Consider the following 24,860-nt stretch of genomic DNA (forward strand, 5'->3'; position numbering starts at 1 on the left):
CTTATAACAGGAGATTCAAATGGCAGAAAGCCACTGTGATGCAAAGAACTAGAAATTAGTCTGAATATTGAATCTACCAATTTGATTAAACTAATAAACTGTGTTATAGTTACATTAATTCTTACTTTATATAGGGGATTTCATTAGTGGATACTCATGTTTTTGGCAGAAAATTATCTCTATTCTTTAAACCAAAGTCCCATTTCATTTTAGCCCTAGAACTGGGAAGGGCAGAGTAACCACAAATCACTCTAAAACTACTTAGTTCTAATAGCAGCCACTAAGGATGATAACCAGAGTTACATATAATAAGCAAGATGACCAGAGGGAATTATGGGACCTTAATGTTCTCAACACAAAGACCTTTCTTCCCAGCAAAGACCAAAGGACGGGGGCAGAGAAGCAGGGAGGGGGAAGTTTGTAAGCGAAAAGAATACTGAGTATAAGCAGCAGTGTCAAGATTCCAAAGCAAAACTTTTGGAATTACCCCTCAGCAAGAGTTGAAATGGCCACAAAAATTCCAAATAATTTATTTCTGTGGGATATTTTTGTTTGTTTAAGTGAAATCATGGAAGCAAACTAAGGAGAGAAAGCAGAAAAAGCCAAAGAGAATTAGGACATACCAGGAGGGGAACTCTTAGGAATCTTGTGTGTTATATCATTTAATGCAATTGAGGCCTCCCAACAATACTACAAAATTAGCGAGCTCATTCCTTTTCACAGATGGAAACACTGAGACTTTAGGAGGGTAATTTCTCAAGGTAACATAACTTGTAAATAGGTAGGCAGGTTTCTCCAATTCCATTGTTCACTCCCTTATACTACTTAATCATGCAAAGCTCTATTTTCAAAGATGGGAGGAAGAGAGGTGGAAGATTTTTACTTATTTCCAAATCCACCTAACCCAGAAACAGAGATCTTAGCAAGCTTATATTAAAATAAAATGGAGGCTAAAAATGTGGCTCAGTAGCAGAGCACTGAAAGGCCCCAAATCGATCCCCAACACTGCAAAGAGTGGGAAGGAGCAGATGTTATAACTAAAACCATGAAAGAAAAAGCCCACCAGTTCCCAGGTCAGAAATTTCTATAAAAGAAACCAATGCCTGTATAATATCTTAGGTGTTCGCAATGTGTATAATCCAAACATCACCATACTCTACCTCATATGAAAAGAAGCCCAATATCCTTCATAATTTTATGCCTTACACATGATTATGCAGAAACACCATTTCCTGATCCTTCCCAGCTGCTGTCCCACATTGTAAACCAAACTCCACTTGGTCCTATATAGTACAAGCTAACTAAACCAGAGATTCCTTAAGAGAACTATTACACAATTTTGCAGTTATATAGAAGGCGTCTTATAGATATAGCCACCTCAAAAACCACACCAATCAATCGAACCATCGTGTGTGTGTGTGTGCGCGCGCGCACGTGCATGCGCACACACATGCACACACATAAGGTTAAGAACACAAGTCAATGGTCAAAATACTCTTAAGTACATGTATGAAAACAAAATAATGCAACATGTTGAGATTTGTTTCAGAAAGGCAGAAAGAGAGGGTGGAAACATGAGTCTATCAAGGTACTTATATAACATGCCAACATGTAACCTCCTTGAAAAACTAATTGGTATTAGTAAAAAATATTTTTTAAAAAAACTGAACAGCTAAAAAAATGTGAACTCAAAACAAGGAAAAAAAGGCAGATAAAAAATAGAAAGGTACTTTTGTCTAGCTCTCTCTTCTCTTTTCTAGCTCTTTTCTCTCTTTCCCAGCTCTCTTTCCCAGGTCTTTTGCCAGCCGCGTGGAATGCCAACTTTGTCTGGTCCCAGCAGGTCTACTAAATAAACCTACCCCTTACCTGAATACCACATGTGTGGTGCTGTTCTTATTTGGCTACCTCTTTTTAAAAACCTAACATAAATGGTGCCATGACTCAGATAAAGGGCTTAAAGTCAGGATAGGTGGGATTCCTCTCTGTTTTTTTTTTTTCTCTTTTTTCTTTTTTGTTTCTTCTTCCCTTTTTGCTCTGAGGAATACCCCAGTTCTGACGGCCTTTTGCGAACCCGTCTGTCTGCTGCGGACACAGCGCATTGGTACCATTGCTGGCCTTCACATCCATGTCCACACCACTTCTCTACTCGGGTGAGTGAAACTACTCTCTACGGCTCTCTGTTGCTCAGTCTCTGTCCAGACGTGGTGCCACGCCAGAGAGCTCCTATGGCCTTTAGCTGAACGGCCGGTCACCTCTGAAGCCGAGGACGCTTGGTTTTGGGGGCTTGGCTATTTCTCTCTAGAGGGTTCTAGGGGAAGACGGGACGCCGCTTCTGCCTGGTCAGCTCTCCTTCACTCACCAGACTGACTCTCCTACACATTTAATGGGGTGCTGCGAGTCACGCCTGAGCCGTGAAACCCCTTTGAAATGCCTCCTGCGCTCCCTGGAAAGCCACAGTGCCTCATTTTTATGCCATTCTCAGATGTAGACAGTTTTTGCCACTGCAGTGGTAAATGGTCAGAAGTCTGTTTACTTTCAGGTTCTCTTTGCTCTCTCTCTGCCATTCATGTCCAACTTTCCCTATCTCTCCCTTTCTCTTTTCTACATTTTGGCTTGTGCCCTGAAGAGTGCAATGCAGGCTGGGTCCTTGGGACCCCCCTCTAGGTTCCCTCTCAAAGGCTAGCCAATCTAGGCTTGATCTATTTGTTCAGGGTTTCTTTGCATTTTTTCAGAAATTTGCCATCTTGAGTCCACCATCTTGGCCACATGGTAGGTTAAGGGTTTGGCCCCATCTGACCTTTAACCTTCCACCAAACTTACTACTCCATCCATCTATTCTAAGGTGCCTTGCTAACAAGTTGCTCTTTTCACAGGCCCTCGTAACTGAGGCCCAACTATCTGATGTTAGCAAAGATGTCTAAACACTGTTGTCAAAATTTTAGGTTTTGAGTTTTGCCTTTTTTGTTTTGTATTGTGTATTCTACTACTGACTACATGGTTCTAAAATACTGGGTTTATCTGTGCTAAAATTCTCATCACATCTAACAAGTTTTGTCATTGCAGAATATTTGTTGGTCAATTGTTGATGAGGACCAGGTAAGCTCTATTCTATTTGATCTCGTTGCTTTAATTGGAAATAATAAAGGGCTTTTGTGGCAAAGATTGCAGTTCAAAGCCAGCCCGCGCTGAAAAATCCCTAAGACTCCATCTCCCAACTGACCTGCAAAGAGCCAGGCTGGAAGCGTGGCTCAAGATTCTTATCTCTAACCAGCCAAACACTGGAAGTGGTACTGTAACTCAAAGTGGTAGAGCACTAGCCTTGAGCAGAAGTGCTCAGGGACAATGCCCAGGCCTTGAGTTCAAACCTCCTTGAATACCAACTGGGACAAGCCATCCCAGCAACGAGCACCTAGACTCAGCCAGTCTGGGGAACAAGGGAACATGACAGGAATAAGAGGAGATGATGTCATATCAGCTACTTTGTGCCTGCCCTTTCAAAATTAACCAGAGCCAGGAGGTCAGTAGAAATAAGAAGCCTGCCCATCCAATGTATATACTTGTCTACCTATTAACTGAACAGGAATTTATATTCTTGCCTTTGTCACCTGACTTCTCTACCTAGTCGCCAGATGGCAGAAGTAGCTAGGGACATTTCTAGCAACATTTTCAGCCCCAAGTCCTTCCTCTTGCCATTTATTTGCTCTCTAGTATTTTTTTTTCCAGCCCCTCAATGCTCATGAGACTTCTCCAGACTTCATCCAAGGACTCATGCCACCAAGGGACAGCTGCTGCTCGCTGCCTTCTCTGGGAGGGGACCAAATTCCAGCCTTTTACCCCTATTGTCGACGCCCCTTGTCAGCAGGAAGTAGCCAGAGAGAATCCTCGCCCTCTTTCATGATTATTAAAAGGATGGGATGTAAGGTCCGCTCCTGGATGGCGAGCAGACTCCACCCTCCTCGCAGCAAAGTCTCCACCCAGTACCTGTGTTACCTAGGCAACTGGGACACCTGGAAGAGGTTGCATCAGCATCTGCTGAGGTCACATCTGAATTTGAGGTGGCCACACCTTTCTCCACCCATACCCTAGATAAGGCCTAGCCCAGGCCCAGACGCTCTTTTTTCTAGCTCTCTCTTCTCTTTTCTAGCACTTTTCTCTTTCCCAGCTCTCTCTTCTCTTTCTCAGCTCTCTCTTTCCCACCTCTCTTTCCCAGCTCTCTTCCCAGGTCTTTTGCCAGCCGCATGGAGTGCCAACCTTCCCTGGTCCCAGCAGGTCTACTAAATAAACCTACCCCTTACCTGAAAAAAAAAAAGGTATTGAAAAAGAACTTTCTTCAGACGTCCACAAGCCCAACACTTCACAGAGAAAGGGAAATTGTTTTCTATGTTAATTGAGCCAGAGAGTAGAAAAGTAAGGTGAGAAGTTTTCAAACTGTTCTAAGCCATCTGTCCTCTCTGGAACCTTCTTTTCTCAAGCTTCTCTCGTGAGCTTTGCAACACATGGATCATCATATCTGGTCAAGTTAGGTCAAGTCTCAGTTTCTAATAAAGAAGACTCCTCAGCATCCACTTGATCCCCATGGTGACATCCTAAAGGTGGACAGCTTCTCTGCAATTCCCAGTGAACATAATAAACATATCCTTCTTTTCTCTCTACATTCCTCCAACTCTGAAAATGCAATCAGGAGTCAGACTTGTAAGCAACTGTCATTTTTGCTAGAAAGGTTCTTGTAAATCTGACCCATTTAACTCTTTCACTGAAAAGCCAGACAGAAGCCTAAAGGTGATAATAATAATAATTTAAAAAAAAACAGAGCACTTTTAATTTTTTGTAGAATTTGGTATAGAAAAATCAAGCAAGAAAGTGTTACTCTGCATCTGCCACAAATAATTGATACAGATACATAGATTATGCTTTATAAAACTGACATCTAATTAACAAATTAATTCCACAGAGTCCATGGAAAATGCATATATTAAATCTTATAGTCTGTAATCAAAAATTAAGGTAACCACTAAAGCCATAAAAATTTGGAACCTAGCCGGGCTCTGGTGGCTCACACCTGTAATCCTAGCTACTCAGGAGGCTAAGATATAAGGATCATGATTCAAAGCCAGCCCAAGCAAGAAAGTATGTGAGACTGATCTCCAAAAACCACTCAGAAAACCAGAGGTTACGCTGTGGCTCAAGAGTGCTCACCCTGGGCTGGGAAGGTGGCTCAGTGGTAGAGCCCTTGCCTTGCATGCCTGAGGCCCTGGGTTCGATTCCTCAGCACCACATAAGCAAAAAGAAAAAAAGCCGGAAGTGGTGCTGTGGCTCAAGTGGTAGAGCGCTAGCCTTGAGCTGAAGAGCTGAGGGACAGTGCCCAGGCCCAGAGTTCGGGCCCCACGACCGGACCCAAAAAAAAAAAAAGAGTGCTCACCTTGAGCTGAAGAGCTGAGGGATAGCGCCCAGGCCCAGAGTTCAAGCCCTACTACCGACACCCCCCCCCAAAAAAAAAATCCGGAACCTGGTAGTTGTCCTTGGCACTAAATGAATCACATCTGTATCTGATAACAATTTTGCTTGAAGAATTTCATCATAAAAAAGTTCTCAGAAAAAAAATAGGTCCCTTGGGTAATAAAATTAAACACAATTTTCTCATCTAATTCAAAACACTAGGAGTTAGTTTATTCAAATTCTGTTTATGAAGGCAAAGAAAATACAAATAATGATTGAAAAAGCCTAGTAACTACTTTTATTACTGATAGTGTAGAAGCAGCAAACAAACAGGAAGGCAGCTAGAGCTAGAGTCCAGAGAATAAATGACAGATGGAAGATTGGTTATTTAGAGATTAGAGGCCTCAGATAGAGGATCCAGCTAGAGGAGAGCAGCACAACTTTCCACTGGTGGGCACCAGATGGGTCACCGTTATGTGACTTGGGCCACTCAGTCCTCTGTACCTGAGGTACTGGAGCTTCAGCTTAATCACTTCCAGGAAACAGTAACCATTATCTGTGTATATCACATATTACCCCTTGTCATGGGGACCAGGATGTGAAAAGGCTAGGGAAGGATGATCTATACTATCTCAATCTAATTAACACAGACTCAGGCCTCTTTGCCTTTATCAGCAGTTATAAAGAATCTTTATGGATATAAAGATAACAATCAGAAATCCTTCATTTATATGAACAAAGCACAAAGGTAGAAAACTTATTAAATCTCTTTTATTTTTTGGGGGGTCCTCGTGGGGCCTGAACTCTGGGCCTGGGCGCTGTCCCTCAGCTCTTCAGCTCAAGACTAGCGCTCCACCACTTGAGCCACAGCACCACTTCCGGCTTTTTTCTTTTTGCTTATGTGGTGCTGAGGAATCGAACTCAGGCATGCAAGGCAAGCTCTCTACCACTGAGCCACCTTCCTAGGCCCTTATTAAATCTCTTAACTGCTGGACACATCTATGATTACATTTTGAAAATCATCAAGTATGCAATTTTTTAACACAGAAAAAGCTGAATTATCTTCTTGTATGGATAACCTATATAGGACATGTAAAACATTCTTTAATATAATACAGGTAAATATGTTTTAGATATATTCTTTTATTTTGTCCTTTGGGGACAAAATCTCTGCCTTCTATAAAACTATTATCTGTCATTCCCAAAAGGGAAAATACTATGTTAATTCCAGACCTCTTTTTTGTTATCTTTAAGTAACTATGCAAGGGGCTTTCAATGCAGCATATAAGTTTATAAGTATAAGGCATCTTGATCAATGTCACCCATTCCAGTCTCTCCTGTCTCTTCCAATCCTACCTTTCCCTTCAAATTACCTAGTTCCATTTTCACATACATTAAATATTATGACTGTATTCACCCACCTTTTCTCTCTCCATGGTACAGTCTTTTTTTCTTCACACTATATAAAATTAGAAAATTTGCCCAATGTTCTGATTGAACAGCTAGAAGATTTGTTACCAAAGATAATTTGTCAGATTCAGGTATGAAAAAGAAAAAAGTAGTCAAAAAGTCTTTCACTTGGTACGTCAGTGAAGACAGTATGGTACTAGGGTTACATAATATAGTGATAGTCATTATTGTATTACATGTTTACTCATTAAGTAGCGAATAGTATATTGCTCTGAACATCTTTGAACATCTACAAAATCAGATTTACTGTGACATGTCATGTCTCCCCACCCCCAATATCTTATAAAGATGTAGCTATGTTTATCCACAGGGCTATATTACTTGGTGGCAGATTCTTCATTATCATTCACAGTCAAAGTATCTATACAAAAAAAGGCAGGTAAGTTTAAATACCTGTTTAAGTAAAACATAAATGCTTGTATAGCAAAGGGTATAAAACATTTTTTTTTTTTGCCAATCCTGGGCTTGAACTTAGAGTCTGGGCACTGTTCCTGCGCTTCTTTTGCTCAAGGCTAGCGCTCTACCACTTGAGACACAGCGCCACTTCTGGCCTTTTCTGTTTATGTGATGAGGAATCGAACCCAGGCCTTCATGCATGCTAGGCAAGCACTCTACAACTAAGCTACATTTCCAGCCCTAAAATGTTTCCATTTAATGAAAAGAGTAACATTGAGTATTTAAATGGTTTTGAAGTGCACTAAATAGAAGCAGAAAACACTTACTTGCTTAAAAATGCTGACACTAGTAAATATGAGTAAAACACTAACCAGTACTTGTTATAGGGTCAAATTTCATTAGAAAATTGGTAAACTATTACACTGAACCCTCCTTTTAGTCCTTTTTATTTGTTCATGAAATCTGAGGCACATTCATTTATCTCACATTGCAAATCCCAAAATGGCATCATTACCAAACAGATAGATGTAGGAAAAGATACTTCCAAATAACATTCAAATCTAAATATTTACACCAAAGCATAGTATATGTCATAAAGTAGACCTCAATCTTTAACCACAGAGTTATTAGCTTAAGTTACCAGTATCTTAGGCATTCGTAGCAAATTTGCTATGAATTTACTTCATTGAACTCTTTTAGTAAATGTGAAAAAGATCATCAACCAAGTTTTTGAAAAGGCAAAATAAAATGTATATTCCTTTCATTGAACCTAAAAAAAAAGATAATTATGCTCTAAAATTCAAATTTATTTTTAGTTGTTAATAAAAATAAAAACAAAAGAAAATTAATAAGCCACTTGTATAAGTCCCAGTAAGAACAAACTAAAATGTAATTTAAAAAATAAGTGTCAACACTAACAAAGACTTTTTTTTTTACTAATATATATCTTCTGTGTGCCACGTATTGTGTTAAGCAAGAGCAATATGTTACCCTTACCACGCACACAGCACTTTCAGCCCCAGGAGGCCCCTATTCTAATATGCTCAGTGGAGAATTCATAATGTCTAAGATGACAGTGTGAAGGATTTTACTTAGTGCCGGAGGCCTGACTCAGAGACAGAGCTACTGCCTAACATGTAAAAAAAAAGAAAAAAGAAAACATTCACTTTGACAAAAGACTGAACAGCAACTTTATAATCTTCAAGGAAAGAGAAAATGTTAACCAGCTGTTCTCCAAGTCCATAAGGACTAGAGTAAAGGATGTGGGCTTTAAAAATGAGAATGTGAGGTGAAGTAGAGAAAAATAGATGGACTCTTTAGGGAGATTGTAAAATCTCCTGTTGAGTGTGTATATGAAAGTTAAGTCATAGCTCTCAGGTAAGCAAAAGTTGAGTCTGGAAAATAATACTGAAAAACTGAGCAGAACACACTGAGACCAGCGGGCACTTAATTAAGCAAAAGTGGGTAATTTTGCCTTCAGCATAGTTATCTCAAGGGATCATAACACCAGAGCAGTGGATCCATGATACTATTTCATTTCCTACTCTATGAATGTTTCTCCCAGTGTGCAACTAAAATATAAAATAGCATCTTCCTCCTAGTCATGTCTGGTATAAATTGTAGTTTCATTGTACTCATTACCTTACTTGTGTAACTGTAACCCCTCTGTACAGTATTTTTACAATAAAAAAAGTATATATATAAAAAGAGATTCTGACAGAAAAAAAAATGTTGTGAGCTCCTGGTCAGTTGTAGTAGGATAGAGGAAATATACTCCACTTAGTCTCTCCCTCTGAATGTGATTATAAAATCTAGTACGGAAGCGTGGTGTAGTTAGTTAAGGACTCTGACAAGGAAAAGCAATTGTAACTTGTAATCACATTGTAAATTGTAACTTGGGCTACACAGAGCAAGAGGACTGCAATTCAAGGAGACTGAGCAAAGATACCATCTCAACAAAAAAAGTGGGTGTTATGGTGCATCTCTGTCATCCCAACTACATGAAAGAAAGGATGGTCTACGTAAAAAAAAATCTCTCTATCTAAAAAATTAAAAAACAAAAAAGCAAAAATGGGTAAGATCATGCATGGCTCAATGGTAGAGCACCTTGCCTAGCAAATGCAAAGCCCTAGTTCAAATCTAGTACCACAAGAGCACTTCTAGAGATAATAGTACTGACTGACCATTGTGCTTTGTGATAGCAAAACATTTTCCTAGTTTTACTGACAGAAAGAAACCCTTTAATGCTGCATTGGCTGATTTACATTAAATTCTATCATCTTCTATTTATTTCCAGGAAATAATTGGTGGTCTTACACCTTGCCTTCCTGTTCTTTTTCTTGGTCAGTCATGGAGCTTGAACTCCAAGCCTGGGTGCTGTCCCTGAGCTCTTTTGCTCAAGGCTAGCACTCTCCCACTTGAGCCACAGTGCCACTTTTGGTTTTCTGGTGATAAATGGGTCAGATTTGAACCACGATCCTCAGATCTCAGCCTCCTGAGTAGCTAGGAGCCACTGTGCCCCGATTGCCTTTCTATTCTTAATGACCAAATGTTGATTACACTATTGTATCATTTGGCAATGTGCAAATGACAGTAGGCACATTTTACTAAATATAAATAAGTTAATGAGGCTCCTTTGAAGATTTGTATTGTTGCATGCTCCCACTGTTCAAAACAAAATGTGCTCATTACCTGATTTATAACTGTAACCCCTCTGTATATCACCTTTACCATAAAAATAAATTTTAAAAAAGGGAACTATAGTAACTCTCTTAAGCTATTTCCTTGTTCAAATAATATATATTTTAAATCAACTGCTATTTACTAGACACAGATTCCTCTGTGATTAAAAAAAAAATCAGAGATGGAAAGCTAGTTACTTCAAAATCTTTTTTCAATCTCCTATGCTTTGCAATCTATTTCACTATATTTTAGAAGGTGGATAAATGCCAAACACAGTCCTTCAAGTTATTTTTGGTTGACATTTATATTACTGCCAGCTCAGATTCTCTCTATATGCTATTCCCTATATGATCCTGACTGGACAAGGACACTATTTGACTCCATTTCTAGGAAACTTGTAAGGAGGTATAGTTCTGCCTGAAGTGGGCATTTAAACCAGTTCAGACAGATGATCAGTCTATTCTCTATACAAAAAAAGAAGGAAAGAGGGTTCCTTTGCTCCTTCAGAGGAAAGCTTTCAAATGCACAGCTTCAATAACTTGTTTGAACTGAATTCCCAGATACCATATATATCTATATTCAAATGTAAAAACAAAGATACATTCCAGATCCAATTCTGGGCATGCCTGGAATATCCATTAATTTGAATTAGCTTTCTGTTCTCCATATGTACAAATAGTAGCGGCTGACTACAGTCCGAATGGTCTACTTACAAATTAAGATAAAGAGTTAGCTTCTTGAAGGTCTCCATCAATTATTTATTCTTCAATCTCTTTAGATTTAAAAATATCAATACTCTTACCTAATAAAAACATGGAAACTTTCTATGTGAAGTAAAAGTATCAACACTGCTGTATGTATTTATATGCTAAGTATATTTATATGTAACACCATCATTTTAAGGTATGTGTCATTTTATATGTTAAGACACATACAGCAATTTTCTTGAACCTCAGAATGTATTGACCTAAATTTCATATTTAGAATAATCTATGAGTAGTAGAATCAGATATATATTACTTTCTTCATGACCTTCCTATCTTTGTCAACTTTTTTTTTTTTGGTCGGCCGTGGGGCTTGAACTCTGGGCCTGGGCGCTGTCCCTCAGCTCTTCAGCTCAAGGAGAGCGCTCTACCACTTGGGCTACAGCGCCACTTCCGGTTTTCTGGTTGTTTATTGGAGATAGGAGTCTCACAGTCTCTCCTACCCGGGCTGGCTTTGAACCGCGATCCTCAGATCTCAGCCTCCTGAGTAGCTAGGATTACAGGCGTGAGCCACCAGCGCCCGGCAGGAGTATACATTTTTTAATAAGAAAAAAATAATGTGTAAAGTTATTCTAATCGGTATTTATGAAGAATCAAATTCTACAAGGTGAGAAAAATAATGAAAACTCAAATTCTCTTCAGAAGTTTACACAATTAAATAAAGAAGGAAATAGCTAGCATTTTGTAGAAAATATTTTTAAATAAATACATTTTTAAAAAAACAATATAGCTCTTACTTTTCATTATTTCTTTTTTTTGTTTTTTTTTTGGGGGGGGGTCCAGTTGTGGGGCCTAAACTCTGGGCCTGGGCACTGTCCCTCAGCTCTTCAGCTCAAGGCTAGCGCTCTACCACTTGAGCCACAGCGCCACTTCTGGCTCTTTTCTTTTTGCTTATGTGGTGCTGAGGAATCGAACCCAGGGCCTCAGGCATGCAAGGCAAGCGCTCAACCACTGAGCCACCTTTCCAGCCCCTTTTTTTGTTTTTTTTTAAACTTTATTTTCTTGTAAAGATGCTGTACAGAGGGTTACAGTTAAATCAGTAAGGTAATGAGTACATTTCTTGTTGAGCATTGTTACCCCCTTTCCTTTGTTTTTCTCCTACACTTTGACAACATAATTTTACCAATAATTATGCATACTTCAACCAATACTTATAAAAATAAAGGGCCATGAGAAAACTTATAGTAATTAAGTGAATACATAAATAAATCTAATTGTAGAAAAATTTCAAGTTCTCCCTATCTTGTGGGAAAGACCAGAGTAAGTGCTGATAACAAAGGGAAAAGTCCTTATTTTCATTTCTCTTGATGAAGATAAAAGTAACTGAAAAAGTTTCAGGAAAAGAGATCCAAAATACACACTTTCTTAACTATAGGGCTAGCTCCACAAAAATCACCATCACCACAAGATTTCAGGTGGAGAGAGGCACCTAATACTTAAAGACATTGAGTTGTCTTGTATAAAGAACATGAAAGACTGGCACTGGTGGCTCACACCTGTAATCCTAGGTTCTCAGGAGGCTGAGATCTGAGAATAGCAGTTCAAAGTCAGCCCAGGCAAGAAAGGCTATGAGAGTCTTATCTCCAATTAACTACCAGAAAACTGAAGTGGAGCTGTGGCAGAGTGCTAGCCTTGAACAAAAGAGCCAAGGGCAGCACCCAGGCCCTAAGTTCAAACCCCAAAACTGACTGAAAAGAAAGGAAAATGGAAGGAAGGAAGGAAGGAAGGAAGGAAGGAAGGAAGGAAGGAAGGAAGGAAGGAAGGAAGGAAGGAAGGACGGACATGAAGTTTTATGAAGAACATGAAAATTTTTATGTCTCACAGGAAAAGATATTCTGGAAAACAGGTAATGATAAAAAAAAAAGAAGCAAAAACTGAACATTAACTTGTTCTCTGCCATCTATTGTTAGTAGTTTAAAAATGTTCATATACTCAGCTCTCTAGACAATCACAAATGTGTTTTTTTCTAAAACATCTTTAATACTGTATTTATTGTGCTAGTGCTAGAATTTTTCAATCAACTATGAAATGTCCAAGGAAGTGTAGCTGAAAATATCCAGGAAATATTCCCTCGTTGCCCTCCAGAGGCCATGTACTAGACCAGTTGTGCTAGATACTATATCTGTGTTTTCTAAATAAAAGGTTAGTTCTTTTTTTCTTCCAATCCTCATTTTGTTCAGTATTTATAGAAAGAAAAGTCACAGGCAGGTACCAATGGCTCACACCTGGAATCCTAGCTACTCAGGAGTCTGAGATCTGAGGATCACAGTTCAAAGCCAGCCCGGGCAGAAAAGTCCCAACGAGACTCTTATCTCCAATTAACCACCACAAGGCTGGAAGTGAAGCTGTAGCTCAAGTGGTAGCATGCTAACCTTGAGCAAAAAAGCTCAGAGAGAGCCCAAGCCCTGGATACAAATGCCAGGATAAGCACAAACAAACATACAGACAAAATTAAAAAATCAAAACAAAAGAGAAGGCCCTCACCAAAGTACCTAAGCAAACAAGTTAGAAGCCATGGCTCAGCTGTGAAATTTGTGAATTTTTTTCCTTTGAACTGTTTTCCCTTTACCCAAGGAATGCCCACTGTCTCTTTCAAATTATTACCAAAGGTGAACAAGATGAAGAGCCACGGTCTTAATGCCAGGTCAAAACAATTTTATTAACCATGCTAAGCTTAAAACAATGCTAATGAAAGTTAGTAACACATATCTCTTGGTTTATGGTTTTTCATATTAGGCATTTTACAAGTATAATTTAATTTAAAAACTGAAAAGTTAATAATAATTATTCTATGTTATTTTCCTAAATAAGTGACTTTAAAAAGGTTCAAATCTTTTTATGATTTCTTCTACACATTCTTTGAAAAACTGATGTCATTTCCAATTTCATCTATTATTTTTGTCTATGCTTTCATAAAAGAAAAAAATGTAATGGAGGCCTTTTAGACTTTTATATAGTACCTAAAATCTGGTAAGGTCCTATTTGTAAACTCAAGATTCAAGTTATCTTCTAGAATTAATTTTAGAAATAAGGCCAAGTGTACTACCTAAATCACAAAGAATTAGATAATAAGGAATGCATGTTTGCTTAACTTGAGATACAATTCGACTACAAAGAAAGCATCTAAAAATAATTGTAGCAGAATGACAAAATATGTGCAAGCATCACTGCACACAGTGAAAACAGTAAAAGTTAAAACATATTTACCTATATTACCAAAATCAACTCCAAACACATCAAAGACCTTGAAGGAATAGGAGAAACTTTACGGCTCCTTGGCACAGGCCAAAATTTTCTTAATAAAGACCCAGAAACACAACAAATCAAAGAAAGGTTGGACAAATGGGATTGCATTAAAGTACAGGCAAAAGACATAGCTAGCAAGAGCAATAGAAAGCCCATGGACTGGGAGAAGATCTTCACTAGCCATACAATGGACAAGGGCCTCATATCTAAACTATACTTAGAACTTAAAAAATTAAATCCCCCAACAACAAATCCTCAAAGAAACAACGGCCTGATTAATAAGTGAGCTAAAGACTTAAAGAGAGACTTCTCTGAAGAGGAAATAAGAATGGCCAATAAACACATGAAGAAATGCTCAACTTCTCCAGCCATAAAAGAAATGCAAATCAAAACAACACTGAGATTCTACCTCACCCCAGTTAGAATGGCTATAATCAAGAAATCTAATAATAATAGATGCTGTAGGGGATGAGGCCAGAAGGGAACCCTACTCCATTGTTGGGGGGAATGTTAACTTGTTCAACCACTCTGGAAAGCAGTATGGACGCTCCTCAAAAGACTACACATAGAGCCGGGCGCTGGTGGCTCACGCCTGTAATCCTAGCTACTCAGGAGGCTGAGATCTGAGGATTGTGGTTCAAAGCCAGCCTGGGCAGGAAAGACAGTAAGACTGCTATCTCCAATAAACCACCAGAAAACCGGAAGTGGCGCTGTAGCTCAAGTGGTAGAGCATTCACCTTGAGCTGAAGAGCTGAGGGACAGCACCCAAGCCTGGAGTTCAAGCCCCACGACTGACAAAAAAAAAAAAAAGAATAAAAGACTACACATAGAGCTCCCCTATGATCCAGCAATCCCACTTTTACCCAAACTGTTACAAACAAGGCCATACTAAAGCCACTAGCACAACTATGTTTATCACAGCATTATTCACCATAGCTAAGATATGGAACCAACCCAGATGTCCCTCAGTAGATGAATGGATCAAGAAAATGCGGCGCACACACACACACACACACACACACACACACACAATGTAATTCCATGCCTCCATCAGAAAGAATGGTACTACCCCATTTGTTAGGAAAAAGACTTGGAAAAAACTATATTAAGTGAAGTAAGCCAGGCCCAAAGAAACATAGGTTCCCAAGGCTTCCCTTATTTGCAATAACTAATATATGTTTAGGACAAGCAGAAAAGGTCAAAAGCTATGTACATATGACTATAGCAGATGATGCTTAGGGAAATGAACCCCAAGATAGGGACACAAGGGGTTTTATCTTTCTTGCTGTTGGTTTTAATTTACTATGTGGGGTTTTTTTGTTTCTTTTGTATGTTCTTCTCCCATGATATAACCCCTTTTTTCACTGTATTTGATTCCGGTGCCCTGCATCTTGTATATACATTTTTCTAATTCGTGAAGGGGAAGGGAAATAACAAAAGTCTGAAATAAAGATACAGGTTGGCCCATTGTAACAATTAGACGTACAAGACACTATGTTGAAAATGAACTTTACAACTTTGTGGGGGAGAGGGAAGAATTGGGGAGGTGGGGAGGAAGGAATGGTAGAGGAAAAACAAAGGAGGGGTAACAATGCTCGATAGGAAATGTACTCTACCTTACTCATGTAACTGTAACCCCTCTGCACAGTATCTTTACAATAAAAAATAGATATTTAATAAAAAAATACATTTAGCACCTCCTAGTGAAGGAGTTGAAAGTTTTAGGGTTTATTCTGTTTACAAGAGGGAACAGAAAGAACACTACCAATCATGCTTCATTAAGGTAAATCAAGGAAGACATAATCATGGTCTATGACTAGTCAAAGAAGTACACTACTGTTATAATGCTAATATTAGAATGCTGTCTTTCTTGCAAGCCAAACCTTAGAATCTTACTATAGTGATTGTGGTATTACCAAAAAAAATGATAACTTTGTTCTTTTTGTTTTGAACTTGAATTTTTTTTATTGTATAGATACTGTGTAGATGGGTTACAGTTGCATGTGTAAGGTAAGTATGAATCTATTTCCTATTGAGCACTGTTACCCCCTCCTTTGTTTTTCCCCTACTATCCCTTCCCTCCCCATCTGCCCAATTCTCTCCCACACCAACTTTTGTTCTTTAATGATAAAAACACAATAAAAGAAGTATGTTTTGGTAAAGCGCTTCATCTTTTCCAAGAAATGTGTTTATTTTCTTAAATTCCAAGAAGACCTAAAACTTGAGTCAACAGGTCAAAGGGCAGTTTAAAGTCCCTTTAACATAACATTCTACTATATAAACAGAAAACTATGCTGTCTGGTGTTAATAACAACCCCGGATCACTACTAAATCAATGATTTAAAAGGCCTCTAAAGTGTGTGGCTCTGTTGTTATTCAAAATTATCTCTATCCATCAATTCAAATGGACCTGAAAATTTGTTTCCTGATTTTTCACACTTTGAAATATTTTATTGATACTTAATAACTGTGCATATTTATTTTAATGCAGTGTAATAATTTGGTGCATTCATATAATTTACAATTGTCAAACCAGGGTAACTATCCTTTCAATGTCCTTAAACATTTGTCATTTCTTTGTGTTTGGGGCCTCTCTTATAATTCTTTATAAAACACATAAGAAATTGTTGTAAACTATAAAAAGAACTTTTCCAAAAACTTATGCCAGTTTAACTCTCTTTCTTGTTTTAACCTCTGATGCATTACTTGTACTTCCCACTGTACCATCCATTCTTTTATGAAATATTAGAGGCTAACTATCTGCCAGGCACTATTCTAAACGCTGAGGATATAGCAGTATCCTCAAAACAACATTTTTGCCCTTGTGTGGCCTATATCCTAGTCAAAAAAGACAGATAAAAGATAAATAAGTATGCAATACATGAGATGTAAGTGATATGGAAGTATCTAGCTAGAAAAGCAACACAGGGAATAAAAATTTATCATATATGGATTTTTCTAGAAAATAGCATATTCTTCCTTTAAATGAGTACAGAAGTCTAGCATGTATTTTAAAGTGCAATCATACTTCTACATTCCTTAATTTATTTACATCTCAACTAGGTATAATGAAAAACAACACTAGGAATAATACTGAAATGTATAGTCATTGAGCTGGAACAACCAATTATAATAATTTTACTTTTGAGATTTAAGTTGATAGAGGCAATTGTTTTTCCTTGATTCTAGTGTTTTATTTGGCTTCTGGATGCACCCCAAAAGAAGTACTAAAAGTGCCGGCACATTTCAAATTATGTCATGAGATTAAAATCTATAAAACTTTTCTATATTCAAACTGTAGCATGGTTTCAAATTTGGAGCCTACAAATTAAAACTCCATAGTAATACTAGAACATTAGAGACAAGAGCTTTTACTGGTGATTTAAAAACAGTTGTTCAACTGTCTGAATCACTTAAGTGCATAATATGTCTCAATTGTTTACAGAAAGCTGAAACAACTGGCGAAATCTATGTAAGATATTTCACTGTGTGAGATACAGGCTATTACCAATGCATTTGACAATGAGCCAAAGAAAAGTTATACAGACATTAATTGATCTGTTTTCTTCTCAGAAAATTTTAATGATTTGCCTTATACGATCTAAACAATAATACATATTTTAAAGCAATTCAGATTTCCCCACAGGAACTTCAGCATTTTTATATTAAATTGGGCTCAAATCTCAGAACATGAATGAATGAATGAATGGAGGAATGAATGAGTAGAGTAAGTGGAAGAATGAATGATCAAGCGAAGGAATGCTGAGGTTTTACTGCTCATGCAAATCAGTAATTAAAACTAAAGGCTCTGGAATGTTTGTTGTTTTCAAGATTTAGAAGTTAAATCTGAAATGCTTTATATTTCCAAATAACTAAACAGGAATTAAGTTCAGTGGAAGTTAAGCCTTACTTTAATGACTATAACTTGACAAGTAGAATTCTGTCAAAGTTTTCAAAGTTTAGGAAACTATGATACACTTCATTCTTTCACATTTGTCTACAATGCGCTGAACCCTCCCAAGCAAGCACATGTGGGATACACCTTTATATATTCCACAGGATTATCAGCTTCTTCCCTCCTAAATTTGGTTGGCAGAGCAGAGGAAACAACTCAGACACAACTAAAATTCTAGTCTAGTACAAAATATTGGACTAGGGGAAGGGATAGAGTGGATCATCCAGACTTCAATGTAATAAAAATTACTGTGTTGGAAAAACAAGTTACTACTGCATTGTGAGGGCCAGAATTCTATCAAAAACACAAAATCAAACCAAACAAAGCAAAAGGTGGCTAAGATGTAAACTTCATTTCCTTTTCAAGACTAGGAAGGAAAAAAGATACATACCGCATCTGTGATATCAATTTCATACACTCTTTGGAAAGTCCTACGCTCAAAGAAAACAAGTTTGCCGCTGCCACATCCCCTTTGCACAGAGGTACCAGTGACTATGAGTTTATCATCTGGACTGAAACAGCAATCAGTCCTACAAACAAAAAAAGTCAATAAATATGTACTTATGATCCTCACAATTGTGCAGCAATAAGGAGTAAATTAAATAAATATCACTGCACAAAGAACTAACCCCTACATAGAGCTTATAAGTCAGACATTATTAGTAGTTTAGTTACTCTTCACGACAGTCCAGTGAGGTAGCTACTAGCCCCACTGTACTTACAAAGAAACTGAGGCAGAGAGTTTAAATAAGCCTTACTTACATTTGCAAAAGGAAATGGTGTAGCTAAAACTCAAATGTAGGCGATCTGACTACAGACTATGTGTTTTTTTCCACATTATGAATTTTTTTATGCAAAGGGAGTGTAGGGAAAACTCAGTATAGATAATGTGAGTAAACAAGTAAGTATATGATGTGTGCACTACTTGTCTTTGCGTCTACATTAGTAGTACACAAATAGGTATTACTTAGATTTACATGAACATCTAAGTAGTAATGGCTTTGGCCATTTTCTGGAACTATTTTACTACCATTATTACTATCATTACTTCCAATAATTTCAGAGACATTAAGTCATACAAAATACTGGACCCTAACTGATGGTCCTGATTTGACAATGCTTTTGTTTTTACCAGAAGCTTGATCACTTGATTATGAATAATTTAAGATAATTATCCAAAAAAATGATGTAGTTTGCATTACATAGAGGAGGAATGATTGCTCAAAAAATATTCATCCTCTCTAGATTCATGTTTGTCTGTTTTAATAAGACAATGCCACTGACAGTATGCTGTGTTAGAGTTGGTGCATTGTATAATACAACTTCGTTTATTTGATACCTCCATTACCTGCATACTCTCCCTCTTGGTCATTACTTAACACAAATATGAAATTTCATTTCTACCAAAGCAGAGTTTCCCAGGTAACAATTATAGACTTAAAATTCCATCTCAGCTGCCTCAGAAAAATCTTTGAAAACTGTAGTTACCACATTGGTGGGATGGAGATAATAGTGTTCACCCATCCAGAGAAAGATAGTCTGAATAACTAAAGAACCTGTGTGTACACACATATACCTATAAACATATGAATGAAAGTACACATATATCATTCAGAAGGTTTTACAGTCTGACAAATTTATCTTTCAAAAAACGTGTCAATTACTCTCAAATCACTTTCTATAAAACTCAAAAGACATGATATAAATTAACATTAAATCAAAAATTTTATTTTTCATTTTCCTAAGCTAATCAAATAGTTAAAATATGCAACTTACATTGGGAACATAGTAGGAAGATTTGAGGATGAAAAAAGTGGCTTATTAAATTGTCGGATATCCCATAATTTTAATGTATCATCACCTGATAGAGAAATGAGAAAGAAAATAAAAAACAAAAATGTGAATTCTGAAATAAGTATTCATTTCAAAGTTAGGATTAGCTAAACTTTGTGTATAATTTTAAGTAAGGGAGAATGGAAAGCACAAAGGAAAGGAAGAGAAAAGTGGGAGGGGAAAAAAAGGAAGCAGGAAGGAGAGGGACTAGAAGGGAAGGGAAGGGAAAAAGGGGAAACCAGATGCACTTAAGCAGATTTTACTTTTACTTTTAGTGTTCAGATAGCTTAAAAGCAGCAACAGTAAAAACATTAGAAAACTATATGATAATAAGTAAGCCCTCTAGAAGTTTCTTTCCAGACTGATGCAGCATCTGTAGGCTAGAAAGAACCCTGGAGAACTAACTCTAAAGCAGGATTTTAATGCAGATGGTGTTTCCCCATGGTACATTTGAAGATGGCCTGACTCCTTGAGGAGATTTAAATTTAAGAGCTATCAGGAAATAGTTTTTTATATACAATAGAATTCGATGTTTCCATCAAAAAGAATGATATTGTACCATTTGTAAGGAAATGGAAAGACTTGGAAAAAATTATATTAAGCAAAGTAAGCTAGAGCCAAAGAAACATAGGTTGCAAGGTTTCTCTCATTTGTTATACCTAGAATATGCCTGTAAATCTACAAGTAAACACACTGTATGGTTAAAGACAAAAAAAATACACTTGGACATGATAAATCATACAGGTCTCTAGACATTCACAAGTGAGACCAAAGGATAATATTTTTAGGAGAGCATCACAAAGGCTCAGTAACTATGTGCATATGATGATATAAAATAATATTTATCAAAATGAACTCGAAGAAATGCAAGTTGCTGTTTTTGCTTTCCTCACCTTTTATTTTGTCTTGTTTGCTAATTTATCTGTTTGGGGGAGGGCAAGTGAGGCGGGCACAGAAAGGGTGGGACAAAAGATGAACAAATCCAGCTGTGATACTAGACACTATGTTGAAAATGAACTATACAATTTGTGTGTGGGGACAGGAAGGGGTGACACCACTGTTCAAAAGAAAACTATTCATTATCTGACTTATATAACTGCAATCCTGCTGTACATCACCTTACAATAACAACAATATATATATATATATATATATATATACACACACACACACACACACACACTTTTTTAAGTTAAAATGCTTAAATGAAAAAAAAAAATCAAGACTGGTAACAGTTCAATTCTCAACCAATTCTCTTCCCTTCTCTATGTGTGCAGAACTATCCATTAACAATAAATTCTACCTGTGGTTGTCATTGTTTTGCTGGGGAACATGATTTTCCAAGCCATTTATTTAAGGAGTAATAAATATTCTTTTAAGAGACCCTTTTTAAAAATATATATTTCTATAGGGCTATAAATTCCTGACCTTTACAGAATAAAAGCCAAACTCATAAATAATGTCTTTGCTAGTCTTTTCCCCCAGTGCTCACTCTGAAACATGCCTCAGCCCCTGGGGTCCAATAATAAACCTGGATCAGGTGCAATTGAGGTGAGTGGAGCATCCAATAAAAATCCCCCTTTTCTTCCAAGGATCCTTATGCTTGGCAGGTACACTAACTACGACTGGTTGGACTTTACTACTTATACTTTACTGTGAGAACTCACTTGTGGACTGACACCCAATTACCACAAATAAATCCACAGAACTATCCTCAGCCTTTCACATACTGCATTGTTCATAAGTTGCCCTCACTATTACCCATTCTCCCTCTATTAATACAAAGCTTTATCCATGTGAGAAAGATGTGGCAAAAAATTAGAAAAATCATCTATCCAGCCATATGCTTGAAGGTAAGTTTATAATACAACCACACAGAGTAACTTTTTAAAATAATAGGTATATAAATTTTTAAAAAAACATACAACTTATGGTGGGGATAAGAGGGAAAAACTGGGAGAGAGGAAGGGAAGGAGTGACACTTCAAAAAGAAATGTATTCATTACTCGACTTATATGACTATAACCCCTTTGCATACCACCTTTACAATAACTATCAAAAAATATTAAAGAATTATAGTGCAAAAAAATTTAAAAAAGAATTATAGTGCAACAGGTTCTTCAAACCATTTAGTGGGAACACACTGAAAGAATCCAAATGGCAATCCTAACAGTGTCTTACAAAATATATCCAACCCTGGGAAGGCAAAGAATTTCCAAATATTGCTATTGCTATGTATCTTTATGATAATGAAGGTGTGGAACTATTAAAGTCCTTAGAGTAAAGAAAAGTAAAGCAAACTTCATTCCACATTGCCTGTGGAGTGCCTGACCTTACCTACAACAAAACATGCTCTAGAGAAAATCACTGTTCCACAAATTTGTGACCATATAATAAACTAATTTTCAAAGGAAGCTGAAGACCCTTTGAGGATTGGAGTGGGGGGTGGGGAGGAGCTGAACTAAGTTAGTATTTGAACTGAGGGGAAAAAAATCAATGGTCAATAAAAGATTTTAAGACACTTGGCACAGAATTATAAAATAGAAAAAGTATGAAAGAATGTAGATGAACTACAATATTCTAAAGGAAAAAGCTAATTTTAATAAAATAATGTTGCCAAGTTGAAACAGCATTTTAATGGAAAAAAATCAGTCTGCCGCAAGCACGTTAATAAAAGCACAATTAGTTATACCTGGCATTAGGATATTAGTGTGACACTTATTAGTTAAATATCATAATTTTATATATAGAAACACATCAAAAAGATTGAACTTACCTCCACGAGAGGCGAGGACAGTACCATCATAGGAAAAAGCCACACAAGAAGTGTCTGTGCCTGGATCATGAGCCTGTTTATAGTGGAACTTAGGATGAACCTATTTGCAAACACAAACCAAATGTTAACAGATCACCTGCATTCAGATGAGAATACTTCTGTGGCAAGAATATTTCACTTTACATTCATAATTACAAATACAAACAAGCAAAGGACTAATTTTATCTGACATTAGTTTTACTTCCTTCTAAAAAAAATCAAAAGGTTTTTTTTTCAAAGTATCCATTTGTCTTAATAAAGTTAAGTCATAGCATAGACTTCCTTAGCCAACGTGAAGCAACATAAACTATAACTACATTTAATCTTCAATATTACACTTATAAAATTATGAGACCATTTTCAACATTTATCTGCATGAGAAAGACAAAGTAACAAATAAACATTTTACTTAAAGCATTTTGTTAAATTTAATATATACCTAGTGGTATGTCACACGACTGTGCACATGAACTATATTTAGCATGCCTGTTTGATGATGATGATGACAACTACAACAACGATGACAACAAGGCTTACTATATCCTAGGTTCTATATTCTTTACTATCTTGCCTATTTAGTCCTCATGATCATTCTATAAGTTAAGTTCTACTATTATAATCCCTATTTTACAGTTTAGGAAACTGAAGCACAGAGAATTAACTACCAAATCCAAGGCCACAGAGTTTGTAAGTGGTAGAACTGAGAATCTAAACACCAAAAGCCCATGAAAATATTGTATTACAATCTCTTTCTTACTGATCTACCTTAGTATACACTTACCTTGCAATGTCACTACTACACAGTTAATAACTTATAAAAGTAATGATATCAAAACAATCTGACCACTCAGTTACAATTGGTACAAACAAAATAGTAAATGTCAACTATCAAAAAGAAAGGCCTATATGAACAAACATATCCGGTCCATTGAAAACTTTATCCAACTACATTGCTGCCACTAATACAGGATCCTCTGATAGCCAATCATGTGTGTGTGTTTACATACAGGTATATGTTATTCTAGATAACTGCACACTAGTTGCTAGTCATTATCAGTTTTCCTAGGGTAATTATACAGCAGAGCATGGAGACACTGCTGTGGGATTATTAAATAATAAATTATTATTATTTTAGGGACTAAAAGTATATATGGGAATACAAGTCATTCAACTCTTTATTTTAACATTTTCATGATCATCAACTGGTTTCATGGGAGCTTCATTTTGACATGTCCTTATATGCATATAAAGGACCTTGATCTGATTTACTCTTCCATCACTCTTATAACTTATCATCTCATAGCAATTTATCATTTCCAGTTCTGGAGGCTAGGAGTTCAAGGTCAGAAAAATTGCTTCTTTCTGAAAGCTATTTTCATCTTTACATGATGCTCACCCTGTGCATGGTCTCAAAACTTTTCTTTCTAATAAAAACAAACCATTTTTGTATGGCCAACTCTTAACTATTTCCATCTGCAAAGGCACTCTTCCCAAGTAAGATCACATTCTGAGGAGGCAGAGACAAGGTGATGCTACTATTCTCTTTTTTTAATTTTATTTTATTGTAAAGATGCTGTACAGAGGAGTTACAGTTACATAAGTAAGGTAATGAGTGTATTTCTTGTTGAGCATTGTTACCCCTTCCCTGTTGTTCTCCAACTATCCCTTCCCTCCCCTACCTCCCTCACCCTCCCTCCCCGTGAAGTTGTAAAGTTCATTCTCAATATGCTGTCTTTGTGGGTATCACTGTTTCAATTGGTCAACTTCTGTCCTTGTTTCAGCGTTTTGTTATTCCCCTTCCCCTCCCTAAATTAGACAAATGTATAATACAAGATGCAGGATACCAAAATCAAGCACAGTGACAACAAGGGATATACCATAGGGAGAAGAACATACAAAGGAAAAGAAAATCACATAGTACATTAAAAACAACAACAAAGAAAGACCTCTTGTGTCTCTATCTTGAGGTTCATTTCACTTTGCATCATCTTATATGGTCATATGTACATAGCTTTTCTGCTAATCTGATAAAATTATCCTAGTTGTATACTAATTATTGCAACTGAGGGAAACCACGGGACCTATATTTCTTTAGGTCTGGCTTATTTCACTTAATATGATTTTTACCAAGTCTTTCCATTTCCTAACAACTGGGGCGAAGTCATTCTTTCTGATGGAAGCATAGAGTGTGTGTGTGTGTGTGTGTGTGTGTGTGTGTGTGTGTGTGTGTGTGTGTGTGTGTGTGTGTGTGTGTGTGTGTGTG

At 37.0% G+C, this 24,860-nt stretch overlaps 1 protein-coding gene across 2 annotated transcripts in view; it reads right to left on the minus strand.

Moving 5' to 3' along the window:
* Nucleotides 1–24,860, minus strand: part of Wdr70 (WD repeat domain 70) — a 223,620-nt gene that overhangs the window by 27,171 nt on the left and 171,589 nt on the right. For both annotated transcript variants that reach the window (XM_013018678.1, XM_013018676.1), the window contains 3 exons: nucleotides 22,559–22,658; nucleotides 19,726–19,810; nucleotides 18,341–18,479 (listed from right to left, as the gene is read on the minus strand). In XM_013018678.1, coding sequence (XP_012874132.1) covers nucleotides 18,341–18,479; nucleotides 19,726–19,810; nucleotides 22,559–22,658 — 324 coding nt within the window. The remainder of the gene's footprint in view (nucleotides 1–18,340; nucleotides 18,480–19,725; nucleotides 19,811–22,558; nucleotides 22,659–24,860) is intronic.

This window comes from Dipodomys ordii, unplaced genomic scaffold (genome assembly GCF_000151885.1).
Source record: "Dipodomys ordii isolate 6190 unplaced genomic scaffold, Dord_2.0 Scaffold41, whole genome shotgun sequence".
Taxonomy (NCBI): Eukaryota; Metazoa; Chordata; class Mammalia; order Rodentia; family Heteromyidae; genus Dipodomys; species Dipodomys ordii.